Here is a 27,085-nt window from a genome sequence, read left to right on the forward strand (position 1 = left end):
TTAGGCTATAGTATACAGTGTGGGAATTTTATTTACCGGTAGCTTTCGGCAGTGTTGCCCGACCCCCCCCCCCCCAAAATATGTTTCTGGCTACGGGCCTGATACTTAGCACAAAAAGTAAGGAAATTTGTGTTTGGTAGATTATTTCTTTGTTGTAACAATGCTTCTTGGCAATAAATCTTATACCGTTGGAAAACCTGTTTATTTCCCTTTTAAAAGGTGCCACATTTGTAAGGAACATGCATTTGTGGGATGAGCAGCAGAGCTGAGTATGTGGGTTGCGCCCATGAAAAATTTGCCAAATCTTCTCTGCCAATGCCAAACAGCTTATTTTGCTGTTGCTATTGACTCTTGTTTTGAGCTTCTGGTCCCCCAGGTGCTGACAATCAGGTGCCTGATAGAAGATGTATTGCCAAGAAGCATTGTTACAACAAAGAAATAATCTACCAAACACACATTTCCTTACTTTCTGTGCTAAATTTGCATGCCCGAACCCTTACCCTGACTTCAACCTAATCCTAATTCTAACCCCAAACCCAAGTCTTAACCATAAAATAGACCCTTAAAGAAGTGAGGGCCGGCAAAAAATGTCCTTTATTGTGGACTGTAAAAAAAAAACCAACTCAAATTTGTCCTCACAAAGATAGAGCCACAAGAACACACACGCACTTGTGTTTAAATCATAATCATGACATTGTGGAAAAAATATGATTCACTTGTGTGTGTGTGTGTGTGTGTGTGTGTGTGCGTGCGCGCGCGCGCGTGCGTGCATGTGTACACGTGTTATTGACGCCTATTGATGCTCTCGGGGAGGGAAGTGTGTGTGACAGCTGATAGAAGGATATTAAAGCTGTACCATGCTACTTCAATGTGCTCTGCACGGAGAGACCTTTATATTTCACTTGGTCTTAAGAGCCACATTTTGCAGCTCGTCCGCTCCAGTGGGACTCGCCAGGGCACACGCAAAAAGTGTTTTTGGCCGAGACCAATAGATTATTGAAACTTTCATCCACACATCAAATTCTTGTAAGTGACTAAAACAATCACAGAATTCTTGGTTTTCAATGAGCCACCTCACTTCCCCCTCTTGGCCGGAATCATATCCAGTCATTCCCTACCTACTGTATAACACGTGCTTACCTGAGGTTTAAAAAAAAACCCTTTAATCCGGAGAATGTGCTGTTCTCTTTTTCACATTCATTTCGCAAGTGTTACGGCTCTTAACCTTGCACTCCCTCCTGTTGTTGTAATGTTGGTGGGAATGAAAGCTTCTTCTTCCACCGCGCTCACTTGTTAGTTATTCTGGATAAGAGCGCCTGCCTGCCAATCGGTGTGGCTCAGTCTGTTCCTTCTATCTCCTACCGTCATTCCGACCTATAAAATCAATCTACATATTTTTAAGTCTCACCGATTCTCTTCGTGAGAATTTAGCAACACGTGAAGGTCCGAGTCGGGCACAGCCGTCTTCCGCCGCTCGCGTCCCACGTCGGAGGAAGGAGGAGGAGGAGGGGGGGGGGGGGGGCGGGGAGGAGGGGGGAGAACTAGGTGTAAATCCAGTCCAGGTTTTCCGGGGCGCCGTCATCGGGCTACTCACAGCCTCTCGCTGATTTTAACTCAACTCTTGTCCTGATATCACTCCGCTGGCATGGTGGAGAAGCGGATTTGATGGTTGCGATGGTGGCAGGCGGCAGCCAGTGACGAGCGACGAACCCCCCGTGTCACGGAGACATCTCCACGGCCCCGCGAACACCGTCCTGCGCTGCCCACCGGACCGCCGAGCCGACAAGCCACACACTTCACCGGGATTTCTTCCGACCAAATAAAAAAAAAAAAACCAATGAGATGCAAGTTCAAGAAGCAACTCCGGAGCCCTGCTCGGTTCAGGCAGCAAAACTTTTTCTCAGAGGACAACACAATAAAACGGCGAGCGGCTCTTCCCTGCAACTGTTGGCTTGTGTGTGACTGACTGATGGTCGCCCCATGCTCCCTTCAAGAAATCTCATGTTTGTACGCGGAGTTTTGCGTTGCAGCGGGTTTATTGTTTTAATTTTGTAGCTTACTCCACTTGGCTCGTCTCGCCACACACACACACACACACAAACACACACACAAACACACACGCTGACTCCGCTGTGGTGTTTTGGATCGGTGTTGAATATCCGATGTTAGAGGGACGGAGAGTCGGCCACTACAGCCGCCGTATGACTGTTTAACTTAGCGGCCCTTTAAATTCCTCCGTTTGTTCCTCAATTTGAGCCGCCAAGTCGCCGCGCTTCCCACTCCCGGCGCCCGTTCCGCCTTGTCTGGAGTACTTCGCTGGGCGAAACGAGGGGAGTGGAGAGCAGGAGGAGAGATAGAGGAAAAGTTTCTTCCAAAATACGACCCCCTCGGCTCAATGATGGGGGACTTTGCCTCCCCCGCTGCCGGGCCCAACGGCAGTATCTGCATCAACCAGAGCGGCATCCCCGCGGCCGGGAGCGTGGTCCCCGGGCCGGTGGGCATACCTAAACACAGCACCGTGGTGGAGAGGCTCCGGCAGCGGATAGAGGGTTGCCGGAGACACCATGTCAACTGCGAGAACAGGTACCAGCAAGCCCACGCCGAGCAGCTGGAGATAGAGAGGAGGGAGACGGTCAGTCTGTACCAGCGGACCTTGGAGCAGAGGGCCAAGAAGTCGGCGAACAGCAAGCAGCAGAGCAAGCAGCACGACCCCGACACGGCGACGTCCACCGAGCAGAGGAACAACACGCTCATAGCGGTAAGGGCGAGATCTGTTGTCACGGCCCTCCGGTACAGCTGCGGCCCACTTCACATCCCCCATGTCTTGTGTGACTCCTTCAACTCGTCTTATCTTATCTGTCCCTCTCTATCTATCTGTACCCCCCCCCCCTTTACAGTGATGGACTGGTAACTACAGACTACACTGGTGAAAAGTTGCCAAACACTTTAATTGAAGCGCTGGCGGCTGCTGTTGCTGAAACACGCGTCCCTTAAAAAAAAAAGGGCAAAAAAAACGGTGCCAACTAGCGCTCGAGTGTACAAAGAAAATCACAAACTTCCCCTTGCAACGCAAATCGGCTTGCAAGGGCTTGCTTGCATTTTCGGAAGTGACAGTCATCCCGAGAGTCCGGTGATTGATCTGTTTCTGATCAGCGCCGCCTTGCCTTTCTGTCTGCAAAGGAAGGACCGAAGTTTTTGACAACTCGGGTGGTCGCTGAGATTATTTCGGGGAGCCTTACTAACTTTCGGGTGGATAGCTTTTTTTGTTTCTTTTTTTAAGCATGCAAACAAGCTTCTTCCGTTGTGCCTGCCTTGTGTTTGGGTGCAAACGGTTCCGCTGGCAGCGTTTATGTTGCAACATGTTTGCTTGCCTGTAGCCCAGCGGCCGCACTGAGCGCTCCAGCTCGAGCCACTCCGTAGTGTTTGTAACGTGCACAACAGCCGGTTGAGATGCTGCTGGAGTCTTAAAGCTACAGCCCGACCCGCCTCCCGTGCACCGGCCGTCCGCCGCGACATGCACGAGCCTCCGCTGCACGGCTAGAGGCCCCGTCCTTAATACCTTTAACATGATGCGAAGTAACTTTTTTGAGACTTGCTCGTACTGTCCCGTTGTTTTTTTTGGGGGGGGGGGGAGTAGGGGAGTCTCTCTCTCTCTCTCTCTCTCTCTCTCTCTCGCGTACAAGTTTAGAAAGGTAATAGCTGATCTTTTGACAGTTTAATGAGGTTTCTTTTTTGCGTGAGGTAAATCTGTACGGACGGAACATGTACCCTCCCTCCCCTTGTGTCCGGTGAGGAACTGGCGGCTCAGCCTGTGCGCCGTGCGTACGAGACCCGGTTTCCTTCCACAACACCGACAGCGGAATGTCGACATTGTTTTGACCCCTTTTGTTGCAGCGATGTGGCCAATTCCGCCTCTTTGATATGCTAATTCGTGATCTTTTTGGCGCTATCTCGTGTTTTTTTGGGGGGGGGGGTTTCTCCCCTTTTTTTCTGGAGGGATGTTACTGAAGAGCCTTACCAGGCAGGCCCCTAGCGGCTGAGGCTTGATAGAGTACGGCGGGGATTTTAATGGTAAAGGACCTCCCAGCGGTCCTTGTGAACATTAAACCCAACCGCCCATTCGGCAACAAATGCCCCGAGAACGGAGCGATTACTGGTTTAAAGCAACAGCGGCGCCCGTCGTTCCTCTCTCGCCTGCTCTCTCTCTCTCTCTCTCTGTCTCTCTCTCTCTCTCTCTCTCTCTGTTTCTCTCTCTGTGGCTCTCTCTCTCTCTCTCTCTCTCTCTCTCTCTCTCTCCTCTCTCTCTCTCTCTCTCTCTCTCTCTCTCTCTCTCTCTCTCTCTCTCTCTCTGTGGCTCTCTCTCTCTCTCTCTCTCTCTCTCTCCCTCCCTCTCTCTCCCAGGAACCAAACAAAAAGCTGCGGAAATTCGTGTTGTCACCCGTCAATGCGTTTTTAAACCTATATCTCATAAATGTGGTGTATTAGTGAAGTATATAACCTCTTAATGGGGAGTACGCTTTCTCTCTCTCTCTCTCTCTCTCTCTCTCTCTCTCTCTCTCTCTCTCTCTCTCTCTCTCTCTCTCTCTCCCCTCGTTTCCTCAGCAGAGGCAGCTGCAGCTAGATGGCTGTATGTAGTCACTGCAAGAGCAAGCTCTCTAGGAAAGCCAACTTTCCTCTCCATGTAGCTGCACACACCACATGCATGCTCAGCCACAAACCTCCAGGGCCGTGTGTGTGTGTGTGTGTGTGTGTGTGTGTGTGTGTGTGTGTGTGTGTGTGTGTGTGTGTGTGTGTGTGTGTGTGTGTGTGTGTGTGTGTGTGTGTGTGTGTGTGTGTGTTAGACAATATTCTTTGATCTGTGTTGGTTTGGAGATGTTTGGCTTCAGCAAGTTAAGCTGCTGGATGTGCTGAAGCACATTAAGGTTCATTTCATCATTTGGTCACATCCGAACATCTCGTACTGCAAATGACATCATATTCTCAGAGGCAGTTCAACACCGTTACCTTTGACCCTTTAGACTCCTTACTGTTCGCTTGTTAATTGGCTCATTTCAGAAGCTAACCGTTTGTTGTTGAGTTTGCAGTGTGGTTTTTACTGTTACAGATGTAGACTAAGCCTTGGTTGGTACTGCACTCATGAAGTAGCTATGCAGAAGAGGGTTGATCCACTGCATCCCAAAAAGCTCAAAGTTTTGAAATGACTATGCTACCTCACAGTAAGACTAATATGAATACTGGAGAACATCAGTATAGGGTGTCTGGGTAGCATAGCGGTCTATTCCGTTGCCTACCAGCACGGGGATCGCCGGTTCGAATCCCCGTGTTAACTGTGGCTTGGTCAGGTGTCCCTACAGACACAATTAGCCGTGTCTGCGGGTGGGAAGCCGAATGTGGGTATATGTCCTGGTCGCTGCACTAGCGCCTTTTCTGGTCAGTCGGGGCACCTGTTTGGGGAGGGGAACATGGGGGAATAGCGTTATCCTCCCACACGCTATGTCCCCCTGGCGAAACTCCTCACTGTCAGGTGAAAAGAAGCGACTCCACATGTATTGAAGGAGGCATGTGGTAGTCTGCAGCCCTCTCAGGATCAGCAGAGGGTGTGAAGCAGCGACCGGGACGGCTTGACGGGTGGGGTAATTTGCCAAGTACAACTGGGGAGAAAAGGGGGGGGGTTAAAAAAAACACCAGCATACTGCTCATTGGCATAATTGAGACTGGTAAGACTTTATTGATGTATTAATATAAAAACCTTATTTTGAGAGTATTTAACACCCTTTTTTATATCAGTTCTGACAGCAGCACTTTTGATTACTGAGCTTATAAATTTTTTTGGGCGGCATGGTGGCGCAGTGGTTAGCGCGGTCGCCTCACAGCAAGAAGGTCCTGAGTTCGAGCCCCGGGGTAGTCCAACCTTAGTGGGTCATCCTGGGTTGTCCTTTGTGTTGAGTTTGCATGTTCTCCCCGTGTCTGTGTAGGTTTCCTCCAGGGGCTCCGGGTTCCTCCTGCAGTCCAAACACTTTAAGTCAGGTGAACTGGCCGTGCTAAATTGTCCCTACGTATGAATGGGTGTGTGTGTGTGTGTGTGTGGGCCCTGTGATGGCCTGGTGGTCTGTCCAGGGTGTCTCCCTACCTGCCGCCCAATGGCTGCTGGAATAGGCTCCAGTATCCCAGTGACCCTGAGAGTCCTTTTTAGAGCTATTTTATGATGGCGTGTCACGAGGAACAGGTAGCGCCTGATCAGCTGTTCAGATTCTGCCACATTGCTTCTTTCTTTTTGCACGCCACTCAAAATCAGCTGTCGTTTCATGGTCCTTTGGAAGTGTTAACTTCTCTAATTGAAGGTTTGCTGCATGGCATGCACAGTCAGTTTACCAGCAAGTTCCAGAAGCATTCAAGTCACTTGTGGTTATTTGGTTGGTTTAAGAACATTTCACGAATCCCATGTTGTCCCAAATTCCGTGATGTAAAACTGGAAGTTCACTTGAATGTAGTCATCCTAGACAACAGCTATAACTGGTAAAGGAATACATTCATTAGCACCATGCACTTTGCATTGTGTCGTTGATGTTTTGTTGTCTTCTGTGGCGGTTTTAATATTTTGTAGGGAGACACCTTCACCTGCTGTGTGGGTGCAGCGATTTGCTTCTCAGATATAGGCATTGCAGTTAGACCTGGACTGAGATATTTTAAACTTAAAGCATCTTCTTCAGCAGTACTAATGCTCCATATTATTCCCAATAACCTCTGCATGGCCTTCTTCAGCGTTTTACTTTGTGTCAAGTGTACCCTGGTTCCTCATGCCCCAGCCTAATGGTTCACAGACACACCCACAGTGAGGCAGGGGCAAGTCTGTAATTATGGAAAGTGTGTGTGTGTGTGTGTGTGTGTGTGTGTGTGTGTGTGCGCGCGTGTGTGTGTGTGATTGTAGGCTAACTGTTACTTAGGAAAGGGAGACACACTGGCTTCCCTGACCCCCCTTCCCACCATTTCATTGCCGGGTCTCGGTTCTGTTTAGCAGTAGCAGTTGCATCCTAAAGAAGATGAAAGTTAACACTGATAACGGATTGGCTGAATACTTGACACATGATGTCATGGGGATCTGCTGAAGTAAGGAACGTACTAAGGAATGTCTTCAGGAATATTGTTTTTACTAATTACTCTTGGGCCTAACGCAGGTCACTGGGTCAGGGTGTGCGGCACTGCTGGATCACTGCCTTGCTCAAGAGGCTATTCAGCAGGGATGGACACAGGGCTGTGGTGATATACTGATATAAAGAATAAATGTGGTACTTAAAAAATGAAAAAAGTACCTGTTGGTGAAAGAATTATTAAACTTAGCTCTCGGTAATTTTGCTCAAAGTTTCACTTTCATCTTCAGTCTCTCTTCTTTTTTCGTTTTCTTTTTTTGGATGCCCCCCTTCTCTCCCCAGTTGTACTTGGCCAATTACCCAATTACCCCACTCTTCCGAGCCGTCCCGGTCGCTGCTCCACCCCCTCTGCCGATCCAGGGAGGGCTGCAGACTACCACATGCCTCCTCCGATACATGTGGAGTTGCCAGCCGCTTCTTTTCACCTGACAGTGTGGAGTTTCACCAGGGGGACATAGCACGTGGGAGGATCATGCTATTCCCCCCAGTTCCCCCTCTTGCCTGAACAGGCGCCCTGACCAGCCAGAGGAGGCACTAGTGCAGCGACCAGGACACATACCCACATCCGGCTTCCCACCCGCAGACACGGCCAATTGTGTCTGTAGGGATGCCCGACCAAGCCAGAGGTAACACAGGGATTCGAACCAGTGATCCTCGTGTTGGTAGGCAATGGAATAGACCGCCACGCCATCCAGATGCCCCCCTCAGTCTCTCTTCTTCCTCCTTTTCACTCTCTCGCAAACACACACAAACACACATGTTAAACGCAAACTGTGGCCAGAAAACCTCACAACACAAACCTTGGAACAAGATGCTGGTGAATTGATTGCTTTAATTATCATGACTTCTCAGCATCTAGAGGAAATGTGATGTGGAAACAGGTACGGGTTGAATCTGTGACTAAGTGGATGGCCTTTAGCTACCTCTTAACTACTGTTTTCCCCCTCTTGCTAAAAAGCAGTGTACTTACGGTACTGCGAAGTGTTACCCTTATTCTCTCCTACTGGATGTTATCGTATTGTCTCTTGTTTAAAAGTCAACAGAAGGCCTTCAAATTATTTCAGGAAATCACAAGTGTCTTTGCTGGCTTTTCAGGTGAGGATAGAGGCATGCACAAACACACACACTGAGCCCGATCGGTTAAATGCAACATTTTTTTCTTCAAAAGTCCAGACCTGCTGCAGTTCAGTTTTTCTTTAAGAGAAGTTAAAATTGAATTTGCCGTCACAGGCCGTAGACCTAAAATATTTAACCACACATGCATATATACATGCATACCATGAAGTGGTCCTCAGCAGTGCCTGTGTTGTGTGTGTGTGTGTGTGTGTGTGTGTGTTCATTCTGAAAATTCGCTTGTCAACACTAAATTGACCGTCACTTAAGCCCTCTGACCATCTTCATTTATTTGTTATCTCCTCATAGGCTCTAAAATGGAAAGTGGTTAAGAGGTAATCGATGAAAAGGTCTTATTTATCTGGTACTTCTATCTACTAACTGTCAGTGCGGGGATGGCAAAATAATTATGTCATCCAATTTACACAAATACTTTAATCAACCAGAATAGTTGTTCATTAAACCCTGATAGGAGGGGCCAGGTTCTCATAGCCATGTGTTGGTTTTTATGCACTGATGAGCCACAACATTATAACCACCTGCCTCATATGTTGTTGGTCCTCCGTGTGCCACCACAACAACGCCAACCTACCGAGGCATAGACTCTGCTAGACCCCTGAAGGTGTCCTGTGGTATATGACACCAAAATATTAGCAGCAGATTCTTCACGGCCTGTAATTTGCGAGGTGGAGCCACCATGGATCGGACTTATCAGTCCAGCACATCCCACAGATGCTCAATCGGATTGATATTTGGAGAATTATGAGGCCAGGGCAATACCCTGAATACTTACTTCATCATGTTCGTCAAACCATTCCCGAACAATGTGTGCAGTGTGGCAGGATACATTATCCTGCTGAAAGAGACCATTGCCATCAGGCAATACCATTGCCATGAAGGAGTGTACCTGGTCTGCAACGATGTTTAGGTAGGTGGCACATTTCAAATTGATGTCCACATGAATGGCCAAACCCAGTGTTTGCCAGCAGAACATTGGCCAGAGTATCACACTGCCTCCACCGGCATGTCATCTTCCCACAGTGCATCCTGGGGTCATCACTTCCTCAGGTAAACGGCGCACAAGTACACGGCCATCCACGTGATCTACAAGAAAATGGGACTCATCGGACCAGGTGATGCTCCAAAGTCCAGTCCTGACACTCGCGTGCCAATCGTAGGCACTTTTGATGGTGGACAGGGGTCATCATGGACACTGATCCATCTGTGGCCATGCAGCCCCATACACAGCAGAGTGCGATGCACTGTGTGTTGTGACACATTCCTCCCATAACCATCATTAAAATTTTCGTGACTTGTGCTACAGTAGGTCTTCTGTTGGTTCGGACCAGATGGGATAGCCTTCATTGCCCTTTCACATCAATGAGCTTGGGTGCCCAACACCCTGTTTGTTGCCAGTTTGTGGTCTGTCCCTCCTCAGACTTCTGTCTGTAGGTATTCATCACTGCTGACCAGAAGCATCCCACAAGCCTTGCTGTTTCAGAGATTCTCTGACTCAGTCATCTGGCCATAACAATTTGGCCCTTGTCCAAGTTGCTCATGTCTTTATTCCTGCCCATTTCTCCTGCATCCAACATGTTGACTACAAGAACTGATTGTTTGCTTACCATCTAATCTACCCAGACCTTGACATGTTCCCTTGTTTGGAGACAATCAACATTATTCAGTTCCACTGTGAGTGGTCATAATGTTTTGGCTCATCAATGTATGTATTCTGGTAGTTTACACCAGTGTTTCTCAACCGGGGGTCCGCGGACCCCTAGTGGTCCGTGGTGTAATTGCAAGGGGTCCGTGAAAATAAAATATCTTTAAAAAAAGATCCTATGACATTTATAGAAATAGGATTATTTTACTCAAATGTGACTGAGACCTTTATCTACCTAAACTATAAAGGGTAACAGGACTTTTTTCTCTAATTACATCTGTTTCACAAGTGTAATTTATTGTATTTTAATAAGAGATCTCGCTCCCGTTTGCATTGTTAAAAGTTACTGCATAAAAATTCTGTTGTTACATATATCTGAAAGTTACTGAATACATATTCTGTTTTGTTACATATATCTGAAAGTTACTGCATAAGAATTCTGTTTTGTTAACTATATCTAAGTTACAACTGAAAGCTCTTATTTTTGCCCCAAAGAGTGAATAAATTCTATAATGTAAATTTAAAATGCAGTTTCTACTGTTTCTATCAAATTGCAACCCCCCTCCCCCAAGATCAGGTGGAGGGGTCCTCAGGGTAGATCAAAAATACACAGGGGGTCCAGGACCCCAAAAAGGTTGAGAACCACTGGTCTACACTGTATGAGCATTATGATCTGATCTCATTTTTCGTATGGACTGTAAACAAAATGAGTATGGGGTTGGTTGACAGATCTCTATATTGTCATCAAAAAGAATCATCCCAAGAAAGCGATGAAAAAAACTTCACTGAGGGCAGTTGGGTGGTGTAATGAATTAATGTTACCATCCAAATGCTGAGGTTGATGGATGTCAGCGGGGTTGACTTCTCTACCCCCTGGGTGGTACTTTCTAACTGATTGAAACACACTGTACGGGCTTCATTAATCATTCCTAACTGGTCAACACTTGCTAAAATCCGATAATAATATGAGTCGGTTCCTTTTCTGCAGGTGAAGGGCCTCAGCTCTTCTCCCACTCAAGCTAGGGTTACGTTTTTCCTTTGAATCCCATTTTTTAGTCATCTGATCCCTCCAGGGCACATTAGGTGGCAAGTCAGGACACAAAAGAAGTTTGATTTTTGCTCCATCATCTCTTCTGAAGTGGACATAAGTATGAGTCAGATTTGCCTTGTGATCAGAGTTCTTTGTAGTTTGGAGCAGTCCAGTGGCGCTGGCAGCCATAATCCTATACGCACCATGCATACATTTTTTTATGATTTTGTTTGTATCCTAAGCCACTCACGCCGTTTGACTCAAATACATTTGAAGGCTGATGGTTGGTGTTAACGTCACTGGCTAATAGCGCGCGGTGTGTACAGATCCCTGTACTCACCCTGCGTACAGGATTACGGCTGCTGGCACCACTGGAGCAGTCCATCAATGAATGCTCATTAAAAGCCATCTAAAGAGGTTGAGAGTGGGGTGTGTGGGGGGGGGGGCGCAATACAGGCACCAGATGAAGTAAATTAAACTAGAAGAGGCATTACAGGTATTCCAGGGCATAAGTATAGACACATACTAATGGGATGTCATATTTTCTGTCAGTCTTTTAAATGAAAGCTCGCAAATCAACACTACGTTTACGTTTTAAGCACTTGGATAGTTTGTGACAGTCAGGGTGCAGTTGTGGCCTGCTCAAGGGCATTGATGGGATAAGTGGCTATTAAAGGTGCTGTGCATAATTCTGCTTGAATCCTGATCCCTGGCACTTGATGTTGCAGTCGGCAACAACAAATCAAAGCAAGCAAGTTGAACAAATCCAAATTGAAAGAAAGCTGATACATTGCATGTTTGGCAACATCTGCCATCTTAGAATGCCTTCAGCAAATATTATTTGCTCCAAATTGTTGTATTGTTTAATGAGGACTGTGTGAACCATGGTTTTTGGGGTGTAACGTCCAACAAAAACAACTAGGCCGGTGTGGCTCCTGTGTTTTTGAATGCGGATGTCTGGGGCCGCAGTCATGAAGGATTTCATCTTAGTGTTCAGGACTCCTAAATGGCACTAAAAATTCATAGCCAAGAGTTCCTTCCTTTACTATGCCCACATTAGTAGTATCTTCACATGGGCAACATGGCGGTCCAGTGGTTAGCACTGTTGCCTCACAACAAGAAGATCCTGGGTTCGAATCCCAGGCCGTCCCAGGTCCTTTCTGTGTGGAGCTTGCATGTTCTCCCCATGTCTGTGTGGACTCCCTCTTGGTGTTCTGGTTTCCTCCCACCATTAAAGTCATGCAGGTTAAGGTTAATCTGTGTCCCTGAGCAAAGCAATGAAAGACGAACTGGAGTTGGTCCACGGGCGCTGCAGCTGCTCACTGCTCCTAGCATACATGGCTCCCTGCTGTTTCTAGTGTGTATAGAGGATGGGTTAAATGCAGAGAATGAATTTCATTGTATGTATGTACAATGACAATAAAGCTTCTTGTTCTTTTCTCTTGTTATTTTTGTTCTTCTTGTAAGACTGTATCTGTGAATTCTTCATATCAAAACTCTCAAGTTCAGTTGGGATGGGTTCACCGAACACTTCGGAAGGAATTTTCCCCCATACAATAAACTGACAAATGCAATGGCGAGAGGTATAAATCATGTTGCCATAGTCAAATTAATAATTTATTTTTAAAGAAAATGTAAGGTGAATGAAACCAAAAACAATATACTGACTTCGTCAAGTAGGCAAGATTTTCAGGTAATTAATGCAACCTTTTAAACATCTGGCACCTCCTCAAATAATTATTAGATAGACTATGTAGGCTTTAGAATGCAGCGCTGTCATTAGTAATCTAAAATGACAATGACTGATGGGAACAAGCCTGAGGTATTGCCGTGCAAACATAATTGGAAACCAAATTGGACCCAAGACCAGCTTTCACTTCATTCACAACTTGTCCATGAAAGATATAACTAAAGGTAGCGATGGACCCTGGATTACCTCCCAGTGTAACAGCAGTAACTGCTCATGGCAGCAGCCATGTTTGGGACTGATATGATTTGTCTTAGTGACAGTAGGGGTCCTTTTGACTACCTCTAACATTTTGTGGATTTAGGAGCTGGTTTTAGAGCTAAAATGCTTCATGAATCACTCTTCACCAAAACAATGAAGAGTCTTACAGTAAAGACTGATACGCCCATTATTTATTGGATTTTCTCCTAAATTGGCCAGTTAGGAGCTACTTTTAGCCTTAAGATGTCTCATGAATATGGCTCCAGGTTGCACTTAGTATCATTTGTCAAACCCCATATGAAAATTAAATATGACAATGGTTTTCACCCAGGTCCCCTGGTATCTCCAGGTTGTTAATTACATTAATCTGTTGTTCCAGTTGCCAATCATGGAGTTTGTGCACCTGGAACAACGGGCCAGTGTAATGAACTACATGGTAGGATAGGAAACCAGCAGTACTTGTGGTACCTGGGGACCTGATAGAGACCATAATAAAACCATAGAAAAGAGAAGATTACTGTAGTGTTTACTATTTTTTGTTTTTGTCATATTGTGATACAAACACTCTAGACATGAACCACATATAGGAATATTTTTTTATTTTATTTTATAGGAATACTTTAGGAACACTTTATTTTATTTTATTTTTTTCAGATTTTTTTCCACCCTTTTTCCCCCCAATTTTATCCGGCCAATTACCCCACTCTTCCGAGCCATGCCGGTCGCTGCTTGACCCCCTCTGCCGATCCGGGGAGGGCTGCAGACTACCACATGCCTCCCTTGATACATGGGGAGTCACCAGCCCCTTCTTTTCCCCTGACAGTGAGGAGTTTCGCCAGGAGGACGTAGCACATGGGAGGATTACGCTATTCCTCCCAGCCCCCGTATAGGCGCCCCAACCGACCAGAGGAGGCACTAGTGCAGCAACCAGGACACAAACCCACATCCAGCTTCCCAACCACAGAAATTACCAATTGTGCCTGTAGAGACACCCGACCAAGCCGGAGGTAACACGGGGATTCGAACCAGTGATCCCCGTGCTGGTAGGCAACGGAATAGGCTGCTACACTACCCGAGGGGAGGAACACTTTCTCCACTTTGAATTTGTGTTTGTAATGTGATGAAAAACACAGGAAATACTACAATAATTTGTGTAGTTCTGGCTATAATGTTGTATAGTGATATGATGAAAATATCACAAAAATAAGATTTTTTTTTTTAATAGTAGTCCATTTTTGTATGGCACACTGCTGATATTTGCTAATCCTGTCATGTTTCAGGAAAGCCAAAGTATGGCGTATGGACCCTTTAATGGGCTCTCAGCGGCTGTCACCGGGATTCAGCCTGTGAGTTTTCAGTCACAGGACGAGCTCTCTAAAGTGTAAGGCTACTCACCAGCCCAAAAGGTGCATTTTGACCTTTTGCTTTCACCAAAACCTCTAGTCAGATTATTTCATTGGTGATACGTTTTTTGCTAAGCTATTTAAAAGGGCACTTGTTATCTGTACTGGAACACAGTGGCTGAGCATACAGTCATGCTTCAGCTCCTCTCCTTCTGTGGCATCTCTCTCTCTCTCTCTCTCTCTCTCTCTCTCTCTCTCTCTCTCTCTCTCTCTCTCTCTCTCTCTCTCTCTCTCTCTCTTTCTCTCTCTGTGTTTGTGTGTGTGTGTGTGTGTCTCTTTCTCTCTCTCTCTCTCTCTCTCTCGTGCACATGTATTCAAACAAAAACTCTACAAAAGTCTTGTCCTGCTCAGCCCTTGGCTGCAGGCGCCACCGTGCCGGTGTGTGGGTGGCTGAATTTTCATGAATTCGAGGTCTTCCCTTCTCCCACCCTTCTTCCACCCCCCCTCCTTTCCTTCTCTGGTTTCAGTGTTGGTACAGCGTTAATGTGGTGTCGCTAGCAGTGGTGGTGGTGTATATGGCATTGTTAATGTGATGTGGGACTGTCGCCTAAGCACTATATTTAAGCCAGTGAGTCAACATGGAGCAAAGAGACACACACACACACACACACACACACACACACACACACACACACACACACACACACACACACACACACACACACACACACACACGGTAACCATGCTTACAAGTGGGTTAATTACCCAATCATAAATCAATTAAGGCATTACCCTGACTTTGGAAACAGTCATGTAAGCAGCTTTATCAGGTTCACATGTCTGGGGTTAGCGTAACCCAGCTTTCCTGATGCACTGTAGTGAACGGGAATGTTGTTTGAACAGCACAAACAGTTTTGTCCATGTACCGTCACAAACTGAACACACAGCACTGTAGTCAATTAGGTCTACTGTACACCACGGCACTGTCAGCAGTCCCCACAGTAAACAAGCGCAAGACTTCTCGTTCAACTTTCATCACATATTAAGACTAGGAAAAACATGTCTGGAGGGAGGCGAGAGCTTTCCTTGGTATTTTTCATAAGACCATAAGTCACAAGCTTGCAAAATCAACTTTACATAGTTTCCAAATAGATAAATAAATAAATAAAATGTTGTCATCTTACGCTCCTCTCTTTATTTGTGTTTTTTCCACTCTTCATTTGTAATTTCCCCTTTTTCTTCTCAATTTTACTTGGCCAATTACTCTATTTTCCAAGCTGTCCCGGTCACTGCTCCACCCCCCCCCTCTGCCGATTCGGGGGGGGCTGCAGACTACCACATGCCTCCTCTGATACATGTGGAGTCGCCAGCCGCTTCTTTTCACCTGAGAGTGAGGAGTTTCGCCAGGGGGACTTAGCGCGTGGGAGGATCACGCTATTCCCCCCCAGTCCTCCTCCCCCCCCGAACAGGCGCCCCAACCGACCGGAGGAGGTGCTTGTGCAGCGACCAGGACACATACCCACATCCGGCTTCCCCCCCACAGACATGGCCAATTGTGTCTGTAGGGACGCCCGACCAAGCCGGAGGTAACACGGGGATTCAAACCAGCGGTCCCTGTGTTGGTAGACATCGGAATAGACCGCCGCGCTACCCAGACGCCCCCATTTGTAATATATTTTGGAGTTGTTCTCTTGCTGGACACTGACATGGCATACAGAGAACACAGTTGATTGCAGTGGGTGTTTTACATGGGATCCAGTGGTCCAACAATAACTATACAATGATAATAACTATATGATAATAATGATTAGTGAAAAGAGTCATTTAAATACAGCATGTCAGTTGAAGGGTTTGCATGGTCTGCAGCAAGGTGACTTCTTTTTCTACATACACAGACCCAGTTAATTTGCTTATGGTTAACTTTCAGACAGGGCAAGTGAGAACACTCATGTTATGATGTCCTTCAATAATAGGTTAAAAACAATTAAAATAAAAGCCAGAGTTAGGTGGAAAATTGAGCCAACATGCTTGCTTTAGGATTGTCACTTTTAAGACCAAGTAGTGACAACAGGAAGTGTTGGGAGAGTCAGCATACCATAGACCGATTATCAAAAGGAAACAATGTATACCCAGGTTTTAGAGAAATATGACATTACAATCCATGTGAACCCTTTAATGAAAATAATACCTTAAAGTGAAATAATACCTTATTCCTACATAAGTATGCTTAGTGACAGGCTTCCAGCTGTGATGTCACATGGACTGAGACGCCTATCTTTAACACAGTCTCTCTCTCGCTCTCTCTCTCTATCTGTTTGTCTCTCTTGTCTGTCTGTCTTTCTCTCTCCCTCCCTCCCACATTCCCCTACACACTCACATGACACACACACTTGCTGGATGCGTTTAATTTGGTGCGGCTGTGACCACAATCTCTTCCACCCACTTGTTCACATGTCCTGCAGTAACACACTTGTGTTTGGATCGGACCTGTGATCAGGGAGGGCGTGGTTTTCATACACAGGATGTTTAGTACCATTTTTTTCCCCAACTCAATTCAGTCAGTTAATTTACATGACATATAATTGTGGATATATTTAATTGAAAGTTTTATTGCTGTTGAGTCACACCAGAAATGTAATTAGTACAGCACATACCGTACACACTTGGGCTACATGGTATTTGACAAGCTTTAGAGGAGATTGGAGTGATTAACCTTGTCTTGACCTTTAAAGGAGTGCATTGCAAAAGACCTAGTGCTAGAATTCTCCAAAAAAAAAACAATTTTTTTTTTAAAAACCCCCCCCTTTTTCTCCCCAATTGTATCCGGCCAATTACCCCACTCTTCCGAGCCGTCCCGGTCGCTGCTCCACCCCCTCTGCTGATCTGGGGAAGGCTGCAGAGTACCACGTCTCCTCCGATACATGTGAGGTCGCCAGCCACTTCTTTTCACCTGACAGTGAGGAGTCCCGCCAGGGGAACGTAGCGCGTGGGAGGATCACGCTATTCCCCTTAGTCCCCCCACCCCACCCCAAACAGGCGCCCCGACCAACCAGAGGAAGCGCTAGTGCAGCAACCAGGACACATACCCACATCCAGCTTCCCACCCGCAGACACGGCAATTATGTCTCTAGGGATGCCAACCAAGCCGGAGGTAACACAGGAATTTGAATCAGCAATTCTCATGTTGGTAGGCAATGGAATAGACTGCCATGCTACCCGGACGCCCCAGGATTCTCCAAATTTAAAGAGAGACTGACATGCCCTTTCTGAACACATTTTTTAACGTTGGGAGTTTGAATCATACCCGAAAATAGGTGTGGTTTTATGAATTCAAAACTATTGGCTACTGTCGTCCTGGGTGTTCGCATGGGTGGGGCTCGTTATTGCCATGCCGTGGTCGCACGTGACCACGGCATGGTGGTAGGCCTACGACACGACAGTGCAATACAACTTGGTAAATAATATGTTCGATGATACAAATAACTGTTAGATAGATAGATAGATAGATAGATAGATAGATAGATAGATAGATAGCAATACGTCGTAGCAAGATCAATAATAAAGTCTCAGCAAAATTGCACAAACTAGAGCCAAGTAGCTAGCAGGAGGGGGAGAAAGAACGGCTTCTCCGTGGTTTTATAGCATCTCACTACGGACACACCCTACATGCAAATTGACTGGTGTCTACGTATCCCCCGGCACAATTTGTCATTGCACACTATCTACAGTCAATCACAGATCTCTCTTGAGTGGCCGCAGATGCGCTGTTTTGGCCACTGAATTTCTCCGTGGTCACATTCCAACTCAGTACGTAGCCTGTCAATAGGAATTTTCAGATTTTGATATCAGTATCACTTTAAACTATATTTGAACTTCCCTTACAGTTTCTGCAGGTAATGGACCTTTTTAAAATGTGGTGTTTTCCTAGCCTGCTAACTGCCAGCATAAAAACCACAGACTGGGATATTTAAGCAGGACTATGCCATTTTTGGGCATCAATAACAATTCAAGTTTTGTTGTTTTTTTTCAACCTTTAATTTACATATGGAAATTTTGAAAAGGCCTTTCTCGTCTTTACCATTTTCACAATTATATACATATTTACTGACATTCCTTCTTTCCCGGAAAATGTCAGGAGTGTCCTAGGATTCATTATCAGCTTTCTCACACCCATGAGTGGTCAGAATCTGCTGCAAATCAAAACCACATCTATACTGATTCTTAAAATATGTTTCTCAAAACCTACCTGTCATTTCTCAGGTTTGTCTCATGCAGCCTGGTCGGTTCCTCTTTTGCCATATATCTGATCAGTCACTTAGACATGTTGTTGGCTGACAGCTGGCAAAAGAAGACTTCAACAAAGAGTCTAACCGGAATCATAGCTTCCTCTACCTATGTCTGTCAAGCTTTGGGCATTTGCCTAAACTGCAGAGATAGCTGATCCCTAAAAAGGACAAAAAACAAAGCACAAAGGTAATTTTCATCTGATTACTCAACCCTCGCCCTGTGTCAGTTACACACAGTGCGTGTTTTGCCTGCTGCTTTGTGTAAACATATTTTTCCATTGTACAGTGTTTTTTTTTGTAATACAGTTTTATGTAATATTATATGTTGATTATTTACAGATAATTGTTTTGAAATATTTGTATTATGTCATCCTTGATAATTATGAATGGTGCACAAAATTAATGCCAGGTCTCATGCACCCTGTTGCTGTCGCCATTTTCAACTGTACACTTCTACGGTAAAAAAAAAAAAAACAAGCAAAAATGCCGGAGCCTCAATTCCTTCTCACTGCTTTTAGCCCGGCATACTTCTTTATATGGAGTCTGCCTTATGTTCCCTCAGCCATATGTTCCTTCAACCCTATGTTCCTTCAGCCCTATTATGTTCCCTCAGCCCTATGTTCCTTCAGCCCTATGTTCCTTCAGCCCTATTATGTTCTCTCAGCCCTATGTTCCCTCAGCCCTATGTTCCCTCAGCTCTGTGTTCCCTCAGCCCTATGTTCACTCAGCCCTATGTTCCCTCAGCCCTTTGTTCCTTCAGCCCTATGTTCCCTTATGAAATGATATAGTTAGGTTAAGGTGAAGGAACAAAGGACTGAGAGAAGATTGACATGCTGCCTTTTATATTACACCAACAATATGAGAAAACCCGTCGAAGGCAACAACTTCATATGAGAAGACTATTGGCAATGATTGCCTGCCGCTGACCCTTGAACAAATTTGTTTTTGCTGCTCCAGTGAGGTGCAATGACTGATGGGTAATGTTGCTTGTCAACTTCTCATGAACTGATGAACTGTTGCTTAGTTCTTCCCTACACAGTTCAGTTTCCTTTGAAGTGAGCATTTTTTTGCTCCCTACGGTTTGCTGGGCCTGAAATTCATTTTTCAAGGTGTGGGGGGGGGGGTCCCCCTTAAATGCTTCACATAGGGGAGATTTATACACTTTCGGGGTGATAATACTTATGAGCTTAACTATAGGTATTACCATGTCCTATTCCTATTCCATGCCTTTGGGTGGCATGGTGGCCCAGTGGTTAGCACTGTTGCCTCACAGCAAGAAGGTGCTGGGTTCGAACCCCAGGCCGTCCCAGGTCCTTTCTGTGTGGCGTTTGCATGTTCTCCCCAAGTCTGCGTGGGTTTCCCCCAGGTGCTCCGGTTTCCTCCCACCATCAAAGACATGCATGTTAGGGTTAATACCTGTGTTCCTGGGCAAGGCAATGGAAAGAAGAACTGTAGTTGGTTCCTGGGCACTGCAGCTGCCCACTGCTCCTATACAATAGGATGGGTTAAATGCAGAGAACAAATTTCACTATCATGGTACAACTGTACAATGACAAAATAAAGTGGCTTTCTTCTTAAACAGAATGAAAATATGCCCCATCGGGTGTCTTAAATAGTCCTTCTTTCTCAAACACAACTTATCCTGATCAGTATTTAAATATGTTGTGCTGCTTATCTTCAAAGCATGGCCTTGTATTTGTTTCAAGATTATTTTAAATGATGCCCTACACACAACTTTAGCTCCCCTATTTCTCAGATATGTTCTTTATCTCCGAAACTCTTGTAGTTTTCCCCTCACACTCAATTAACTCACTTTGCGTTTCTGGTTCTCCGATGCATTGCCATGATGAAGCTCTTTGTATCCTCCACCGAGCATCCCTCATCAGTTTCCTTGATCCGGACATCCAGTCCCTTCTTTCTCATCTCTTTTGTTGCATTGGTGATAAAGTTTGCTGATGACACAACGGTGATGGGCCTGATCACCAACGATGTCAAGGCCGCGTACAGGAAAAGAGGTCAACGATCTAACAAAGTGGTGCCAGGAGAATAACCTCTCTCTCAACATTGACAAAACCAAGGAGCTAATTGTGGACAACAGAAAGAGAGGGGGGAGGCTGGACCTCATCTCCATCAATGGGACTGCTGTAGAGAGGATCAAGAGCTTCAAGTTCCTCGGTGTCCACATTACCTGAGGAACTCACCTGGGATGAACACACCAGCTACTATGTGGTGAAATAGGCACAGCAATGCCTCTTTCACCTCAAGCGGCTGAAGAAGTTCAGCATGGGGCCCAAGATTCTACAGGTCTTCTACAGAGGCACATCTGAGAGCACCCTGACTGGATGCATCACTGCCTGGCATGGGAGCTGCACTGCCCACAATAGCAAAACACTGCAGAGGGTTGTGCGGACGGCCCAGGACATCAGTGGATGCGAGTTTCCCTCCATCTAGGACATATACAATGGACGTTGTGTCATCAAAGCCCATAGGATTATCAAGACCCCAGCCACCCCAGTTAGGGACTGTTCCAGCTGCTACCATCAGGCAAGCGGTACCGCAGCCTCAAAACCTGGACCAGTAGGCTCTAGAACAGCTTTTTCCACCAAACAACAAGGCTTTTGAGCAAAGAACATTAACTACACTAAGCCTGGTGCCGGACTGACTGGTACTGACTTATAGTCTTCAGTAGATCATCAGTTTACACACACACACACACACACACACACACACACACACACACACACACACACACACACACACACACACACACACACACACACAGATGTAGCTTGGCATACACAAACACACACAAATATGCAAACAACTACACACACATATGCACATTTATTAAGGCTGGGCCTACACAGACACACAGCACCTTACATACATCGCACACCATTTATTATTATTACCACTTTTTTGTTCTGTTTTTTGTTATTTTATTACTATTGTTGCTGCAGTGTTGAGGAGCTGAAACACAAGAATTTTACTCTCTTATACTTGTATAATGAGACGTAACAAATAAAGAATCTTTATTTGTTGAATCTCGAATCTTTTGTCTTTAGTGGGAAAGGATACAATGGGAATTCATTCCTGGGACAAATCACTCTGCAGTAGTCTTGGGTATTTATTGGCTCCAGCTCCAATCGGCAGTGACGAAAACATGATAGCCATGTAGACATGCTAATTTTCGCCCCTTTTCCAGCGCGTTCATGACGTCAACGTGACACACCAGGGGGGAAAAAAAATAGAAAGGCATACTCGTCTACTGGCAATGGGGAAGGAGTCAATCACCTATTTTTAGTGGGATTTCCCATGTTTTAAAAAAAATCTGCATATACTTGCTAAATTTGGTGGGGAAAAAATGTCATTTATGTTGCCCCTTCTCAGGTGCGTTCGTGATTTTGAACATGATTCATCAGAAAAAAACAGAAAGGCAGACTCTTCTACTGGCAATGGGAAAGTTGTCAATATGCGCTAAGTTTGGTGGAAAAGGGGTATTAATTACAGCTACGTCATTCACTGGAAGAGCAGCATGTCAATGGACATGCGTATCTAATAAAGCGACCACAGACAGAGAGAGCGAGAGCGAGAGAGAGAGCGAGTGTGTGTTTGTGTGTGTGTGTGTGTGTGTGTGTGCGCGCATGCCATATAGTATCATCAGGTTAGCCTCTCAATGTCTCAGAATTGAGTATATCAAGGGTGAGAAGCGAGAAATTAGTCGCAGTTCAGAAATTCCTTCGTATTGAGAGAAGCCACCTGGTGAAAAAAGGGACTGTAGTTTTAAGCTCCTTAACGCCACCTTGTATGTAGGTTTAATGTTTAAATGGTACAAACAATGAATCCTAAGAGCTGCCCAGTATTGGGAGCTCTGCCTCAGCTATGCCTTGCTGATGCTCATCTTGGTCATTTTGGCTGAGGAAGGAAAGTGTTTTACTCTTACTAACTTTTCCACTTATCTTGTTGGACTGGTGCTTCCAACAGATAATCTTTCAGTCATGAGTCCTCAAGCTCATTTTGTTACTCAGCTGTTAGTGTTTTTGTGAATGGAAACAATAAGAAAACAAAAACAAGCAAATAAATAAATGTCCTGCCCTGGGTTTTGGCTCTCTGGCTCATTTTTCCACCCCTATCATTTTATTTAGGCTACATTTAAATTAAGAATTGAGTTGTTAAAATCTTGCCTGTTTGCTTGGTCTTTATGGCAGTCTGGTTAGCAGAGGGTTTTTTGTATGGCGCCTTGCTGCATAACTGCATCCATTTCAGGAAAGTTTCTACTGACCAGAGTACATTTTGTCTTTCTGTCTCTCACACTTAAAGAACTGCTACGGTGAGGAAAAAAGAACAAATGAAGAGGAATGATCCAAGAAATGACAGCCAGGCTTCTAACGTCATTCGGCAAGCGACACTCTAATTTGACACTAGAAACAGGTTATTTAAAGATGATGGCTGATGTGTGATTCTTCCTGAGAGTATTGTGTTATAACAGTCAGCGATGTTCACCACTGCTTGCTCCACCCGGTGGATCCAGAAACTCTCATTTGGCTGGACCTGTTACAGACTCAGGGGGGACCCAAATGCAAGACATAGACAGGATGATATGGTAACACTTGGATAAATGAACAGCTTGGAAGTTGTGAGCATACTTGATCTAGGCTAGGTGAGTGTTCCACGAGGCCAGGTTCTTGTAGGTAACACAGCAAAGGTCCTGGTTGGCTTGTTCTGTTTGACCATTAGTCTGAGGATGATAACCAGAAGAGAGACTCACTGTAGCTCCAGCGGCTTGGCAGAAGACCTTCCAGACTTGTGATATAAACTAGGGATTATGGTCGGACACAATGTCTGTGGGGATTCCATGGAAATGGAAGACAGTTCACCAGGAGGCCAGCTGTCTCCAGGGCTGTGGGTAGCTTAGAGAGTGCCACAAAATATACAGCTTTAGAAAACCTGTCCACTATGGTAAGTATTACCTTGGGAAGGTGGAGTCCGGAAACGAAATCAAGGCCTATGTGAGACAATGAGGGAGCCGGGGACCAGCAAGGGGCAGAGCAGACCAACGGGTGGCTGGTGATAGGCCTTTCCTCCGGCACATATGGAGCAGGCGGCAATGAAGGCATGGGTGTCAGCAGCCATGGTGAGCCACCAGAACCAGGGTGCAACTGACACCTGGATGACAGGAAAACCGGGAGGAACGCGCCCACTGGAGGGCCTGGGAATGTACCGAATCAGGTGTAAAGAGACGATTAGCAGTACAATTATTTGGATCTGGCTGGTTACGTTGGGCCTCCTTGACGATCAAATCAGTCTCCAGTGTCACCACAGCTACCACACAGGAAGACGGAAGGGTGGTGTCTGGGTTGTATGGTGTTTCTTCTGAAGTGAACTGTCGAGAGAGAGTGTATGGCTTGACGTTCCTGGAACCTGGGTGATATGTGAGGGTGAAGGCAAAGCAGCCAAAAAACAATGCCCAACGAGCCTGGTGTGAAATGAGGTGTTTCGCTTTCTGCATCTAGGCTAGGTTCTTGTGGTCTGTCCATATAACAAATGGGTGTTTGGCTCCCTCAAGCCAGTGCCTCCATTCCTCCAGGGCAAGTTTTACAGCCAGCAGCACCCAATTCCATCCATCCATTCCATCAATCCCTGATCCGAACTGCTTATCCTGCTCTCAGGGTCGTGGGACTCCCGATTCCCAACATCATAATTTTGCTCAGCAGGGGTCAGACAGTGGGAAAAGAAGGCACAATGATGGGGCATCATATCAGTAGCTGAACAATGGGAGAGAACTGCCCCTACTCCGGAGTTGGAGGCATCAAACTCCACAATAAGCTGTCGCAAGGGGTCAGGATGGATGAGGATGGGTGTGGATGTGAATCGTTCCTTCAGTTCAGAAAAAGCTGCATCAGCCTCGGGGGTCCAAGAAAAGGGAGCAGTAGGTGAGGGGTGTGGCTACTTGACTGTAGTCCCTGATGAATCGGCGGTAGAAGTTGGCAAAGCTGAGGAACTGCTGGAGCTGCTTCATAGATGTGGGGTTGGGCCGGATCTTCTCTTGGACTGTTCTCACCTGCCCACTCTTTATGATGTAACCCAGGAAGGAGACTGAGCTGACGTGAAACTCATACTTTTCTGCTTTGATGAAAAGCTTGTTTTCCGATAAGTGCTGGGGGACTTGTTGGACATTTTGAATGTGCTCTTCGGTATTCTGATAGAAGATCGGTATGTTGTCAAGGTGAAGGAAAATGGACTGGTTGAGGAAATCATGCTGGATGTCATTGACCAGGGCTTGGAACACACCTGGGCGCTGGTCAAAGACTACTTGTTTTTGATGGTGGTGTTGTTAAGCCCATGGTAACCAATACAAGGGTGAAGAGAGTTATCTTTCGTGGCTACAAAGAAGAACCTGCACCTACAGGAGAAGAAGAAGGGTGGATTAAGCCAGCTAGGAGGGAATCAGGGATGTGTTTCTCCATAGCCTCCCTCTCAAGACAGGAGGCGTTATATAGGCAATGGAAGGGTAGAGGGGCTCTGGGAAGGAGGTCAATGGCGTAGTCATATGGGCGATGAGGAGGGAGAGAGACAGAGCACGTTGTTTGCTGAAAGCTTCATCCAAATCATGATAGATGAGTGGGGACGCAGTGGCCTCAGTTGGGATGAGGGCAGACTGCAGGCACGAGGAGTGACAAATGGAGCTCCAACTGACTACCTTGTTGGTGGACCAGTCTATGTGGGGGTTTTGTGTGACAAGCTAGGGGTGCCCCAAAATCACCAGGGCTTGAGGACAGAAGATAAGGTGAAGCCGAATGTTCTCACGATGGTTACTTTAGAGGAGAAGCTGCAGGGATTTTGGGCAATGAGTGACCAGGGTGAGGAGCCTGCCATTGAGAGCATTAAAGGGGAATCGCTAAAGGTTCACTGTCGATACCAACTTGTTTGTCTAATGACCAGGAAACTCATCAGCTCCAGAGTCCACTAAGGTGAGCAGTGACAGGGACTGTTTGTGCCAGCACAGCATAGCCTCCAGCTGCATCCTGGTTGAAGGACAGAAGACGAAATAGTATGGCTCACCAAAACCCTCACTTTGACTGGTGAGCCTCTTCTTTTAGCTGGTGGGGACAGGCAGCAAGGAAATAGCTAGCTTGACTGCAGTAGATTCATTCTCCGGCTTCTATCCTCCAGTGACATTCCATAGGTAAGAGGCGGGCCTGACCCACCTGCATGGGTTGTTCTCGCTGAGAAGTGGGGCCGTTGGAGCCGCAAAAAAATCCAGAGCCAATGGAGACGTCTGGGCCTATCTTTGCAAAAGATGATGGAAGAAGCGAGATGTGGACTGGGGCAGCTGACGGCTAACCCTTTCTCTATGTCGCTCAAAAAGGCGATTATCTAGTCTGATGGTCAGGGAAATCAAAGAATCAAGGTCAGCAGAATCTTCATGAGCAGCCAACTTATCCTTCACTTGTTCACAAAAGCCATTTACAACTATCCCTTGGAGCACCCCCACCACTTTGAGGAGTGTCTGATGGTGTCGGCTCATGAGAGGGCTTTGATTGGCAAAAGCCTGGTGGAGATTGTCTGTGTGTGTTGGGTCCATCTTGGCCAGATTGTTCTGTTACTGACTCAGGGAGGACCCAAATGCAGGACATACAGACAAGATGATACGGTAATGCTTTTTTGAATGAACATAGGCAGTCAGAGGTCAGAACATCAGGGAATCAGTATGATAGGCAACCAAACAGACAAGAAGCAGGCAGGCAGATAAACTGGTTCAGATACAGTTCAGGTTACCATGGAGTCAGTCCAAAACAGGCGACAGGGCAGGCAAGGGCAGGCAGCAAACACGGAGTCCAAAGATCAAGCAGCAGAGTCAAACATGGGCAGGTCAAGCAAAAGTTCACAAGGAAATATGATGGAAAACTAGCTGGCAAACACACACTAGACAATCTGACAGGGAAACCAGGGGAGTATAAATACTGGAGACATAATTGGGGAACAGGTGTGGAAGACATGGGGTTGACCGGTGGCAAAAGCAGGGGCAGCAACTGAAATGACAAGACAGATGAGCGCGTCACAATAAAACAGGAAGGTAACGGATATGCCTTTGATGGACTGGCGGCCTGTCCAGGGTGGCTCCCTGCCTGCCTCCCAATGACTGCTGGGACATGCTCCAGCATCCCCGCGACCCTGGGAGCAGGATAAGCAGTTTGGATAATGGATGGATGGATGGATGGATGGTGAGATGAGTAGACTGGGCTGTTATCTAGTCACAATCGTAACAGCACCTCCTTAGGTGGGAGGAAATTGGAGTTCCCAAACCTATTTGAGAACCATTCTACTGGTAACTAGAACACTTTCTGGAACAGCTTGTTGGTGCAGTTTGTCAAGATGGGGCAGTACGACATGGGACAGCCATTGCAAAAGAGTTACAATGTTAGAGAGGCATCAGAATGGCGGCTCTCCGTTTAAATTATTGATACTAGAGTGGTGGGAAACCATCAATGCTCTCACCTCTCTCAGTGAGAAGGGACAACATTAAGAAACATGCGTGCGTACATGCGCGCGC

At 46.2% G+C, this 27,085-nt stretch overlaps 1 protein-coding gene across 1 annotated transcript in view; it reads left to right on the forward strand.

Moving 5' to 3' along the window:
* The first annotated feature begins 2,398 nt into the window (after positions 1 to 2,398).
* The window catches only part of maml3 (mastermind-like transcriptional coactivator 3), a 267,723-nt gene continuing 243,036 nt past the window's right edge, over positions 2,399 to 27,085 (forward strand). The window contains exon 1 of the mRNA XM_056280840.1: positions 2,399 to 2,758. Coding sequence (XP_056136815.1) covers positions 2,399 to 2,758 — 360 coding nt within the window. The remainder of the gene's footprint in view (positions 2,759 to 27,085) is intronic.

Source organism: Lampris incognitus, chromosome 5 (assembly GCF_029633865.1).
Source record: "Lampris incognitus isolate fLamInc1 chromosome 5, fLamInc1.hap2, whole genome shotgun sequence".
NCBI lineage: Eukaryota > Metazoa > Chordata > Actinopteri > Lampriformes > Lampridae > Lampris > Lampris incognitus.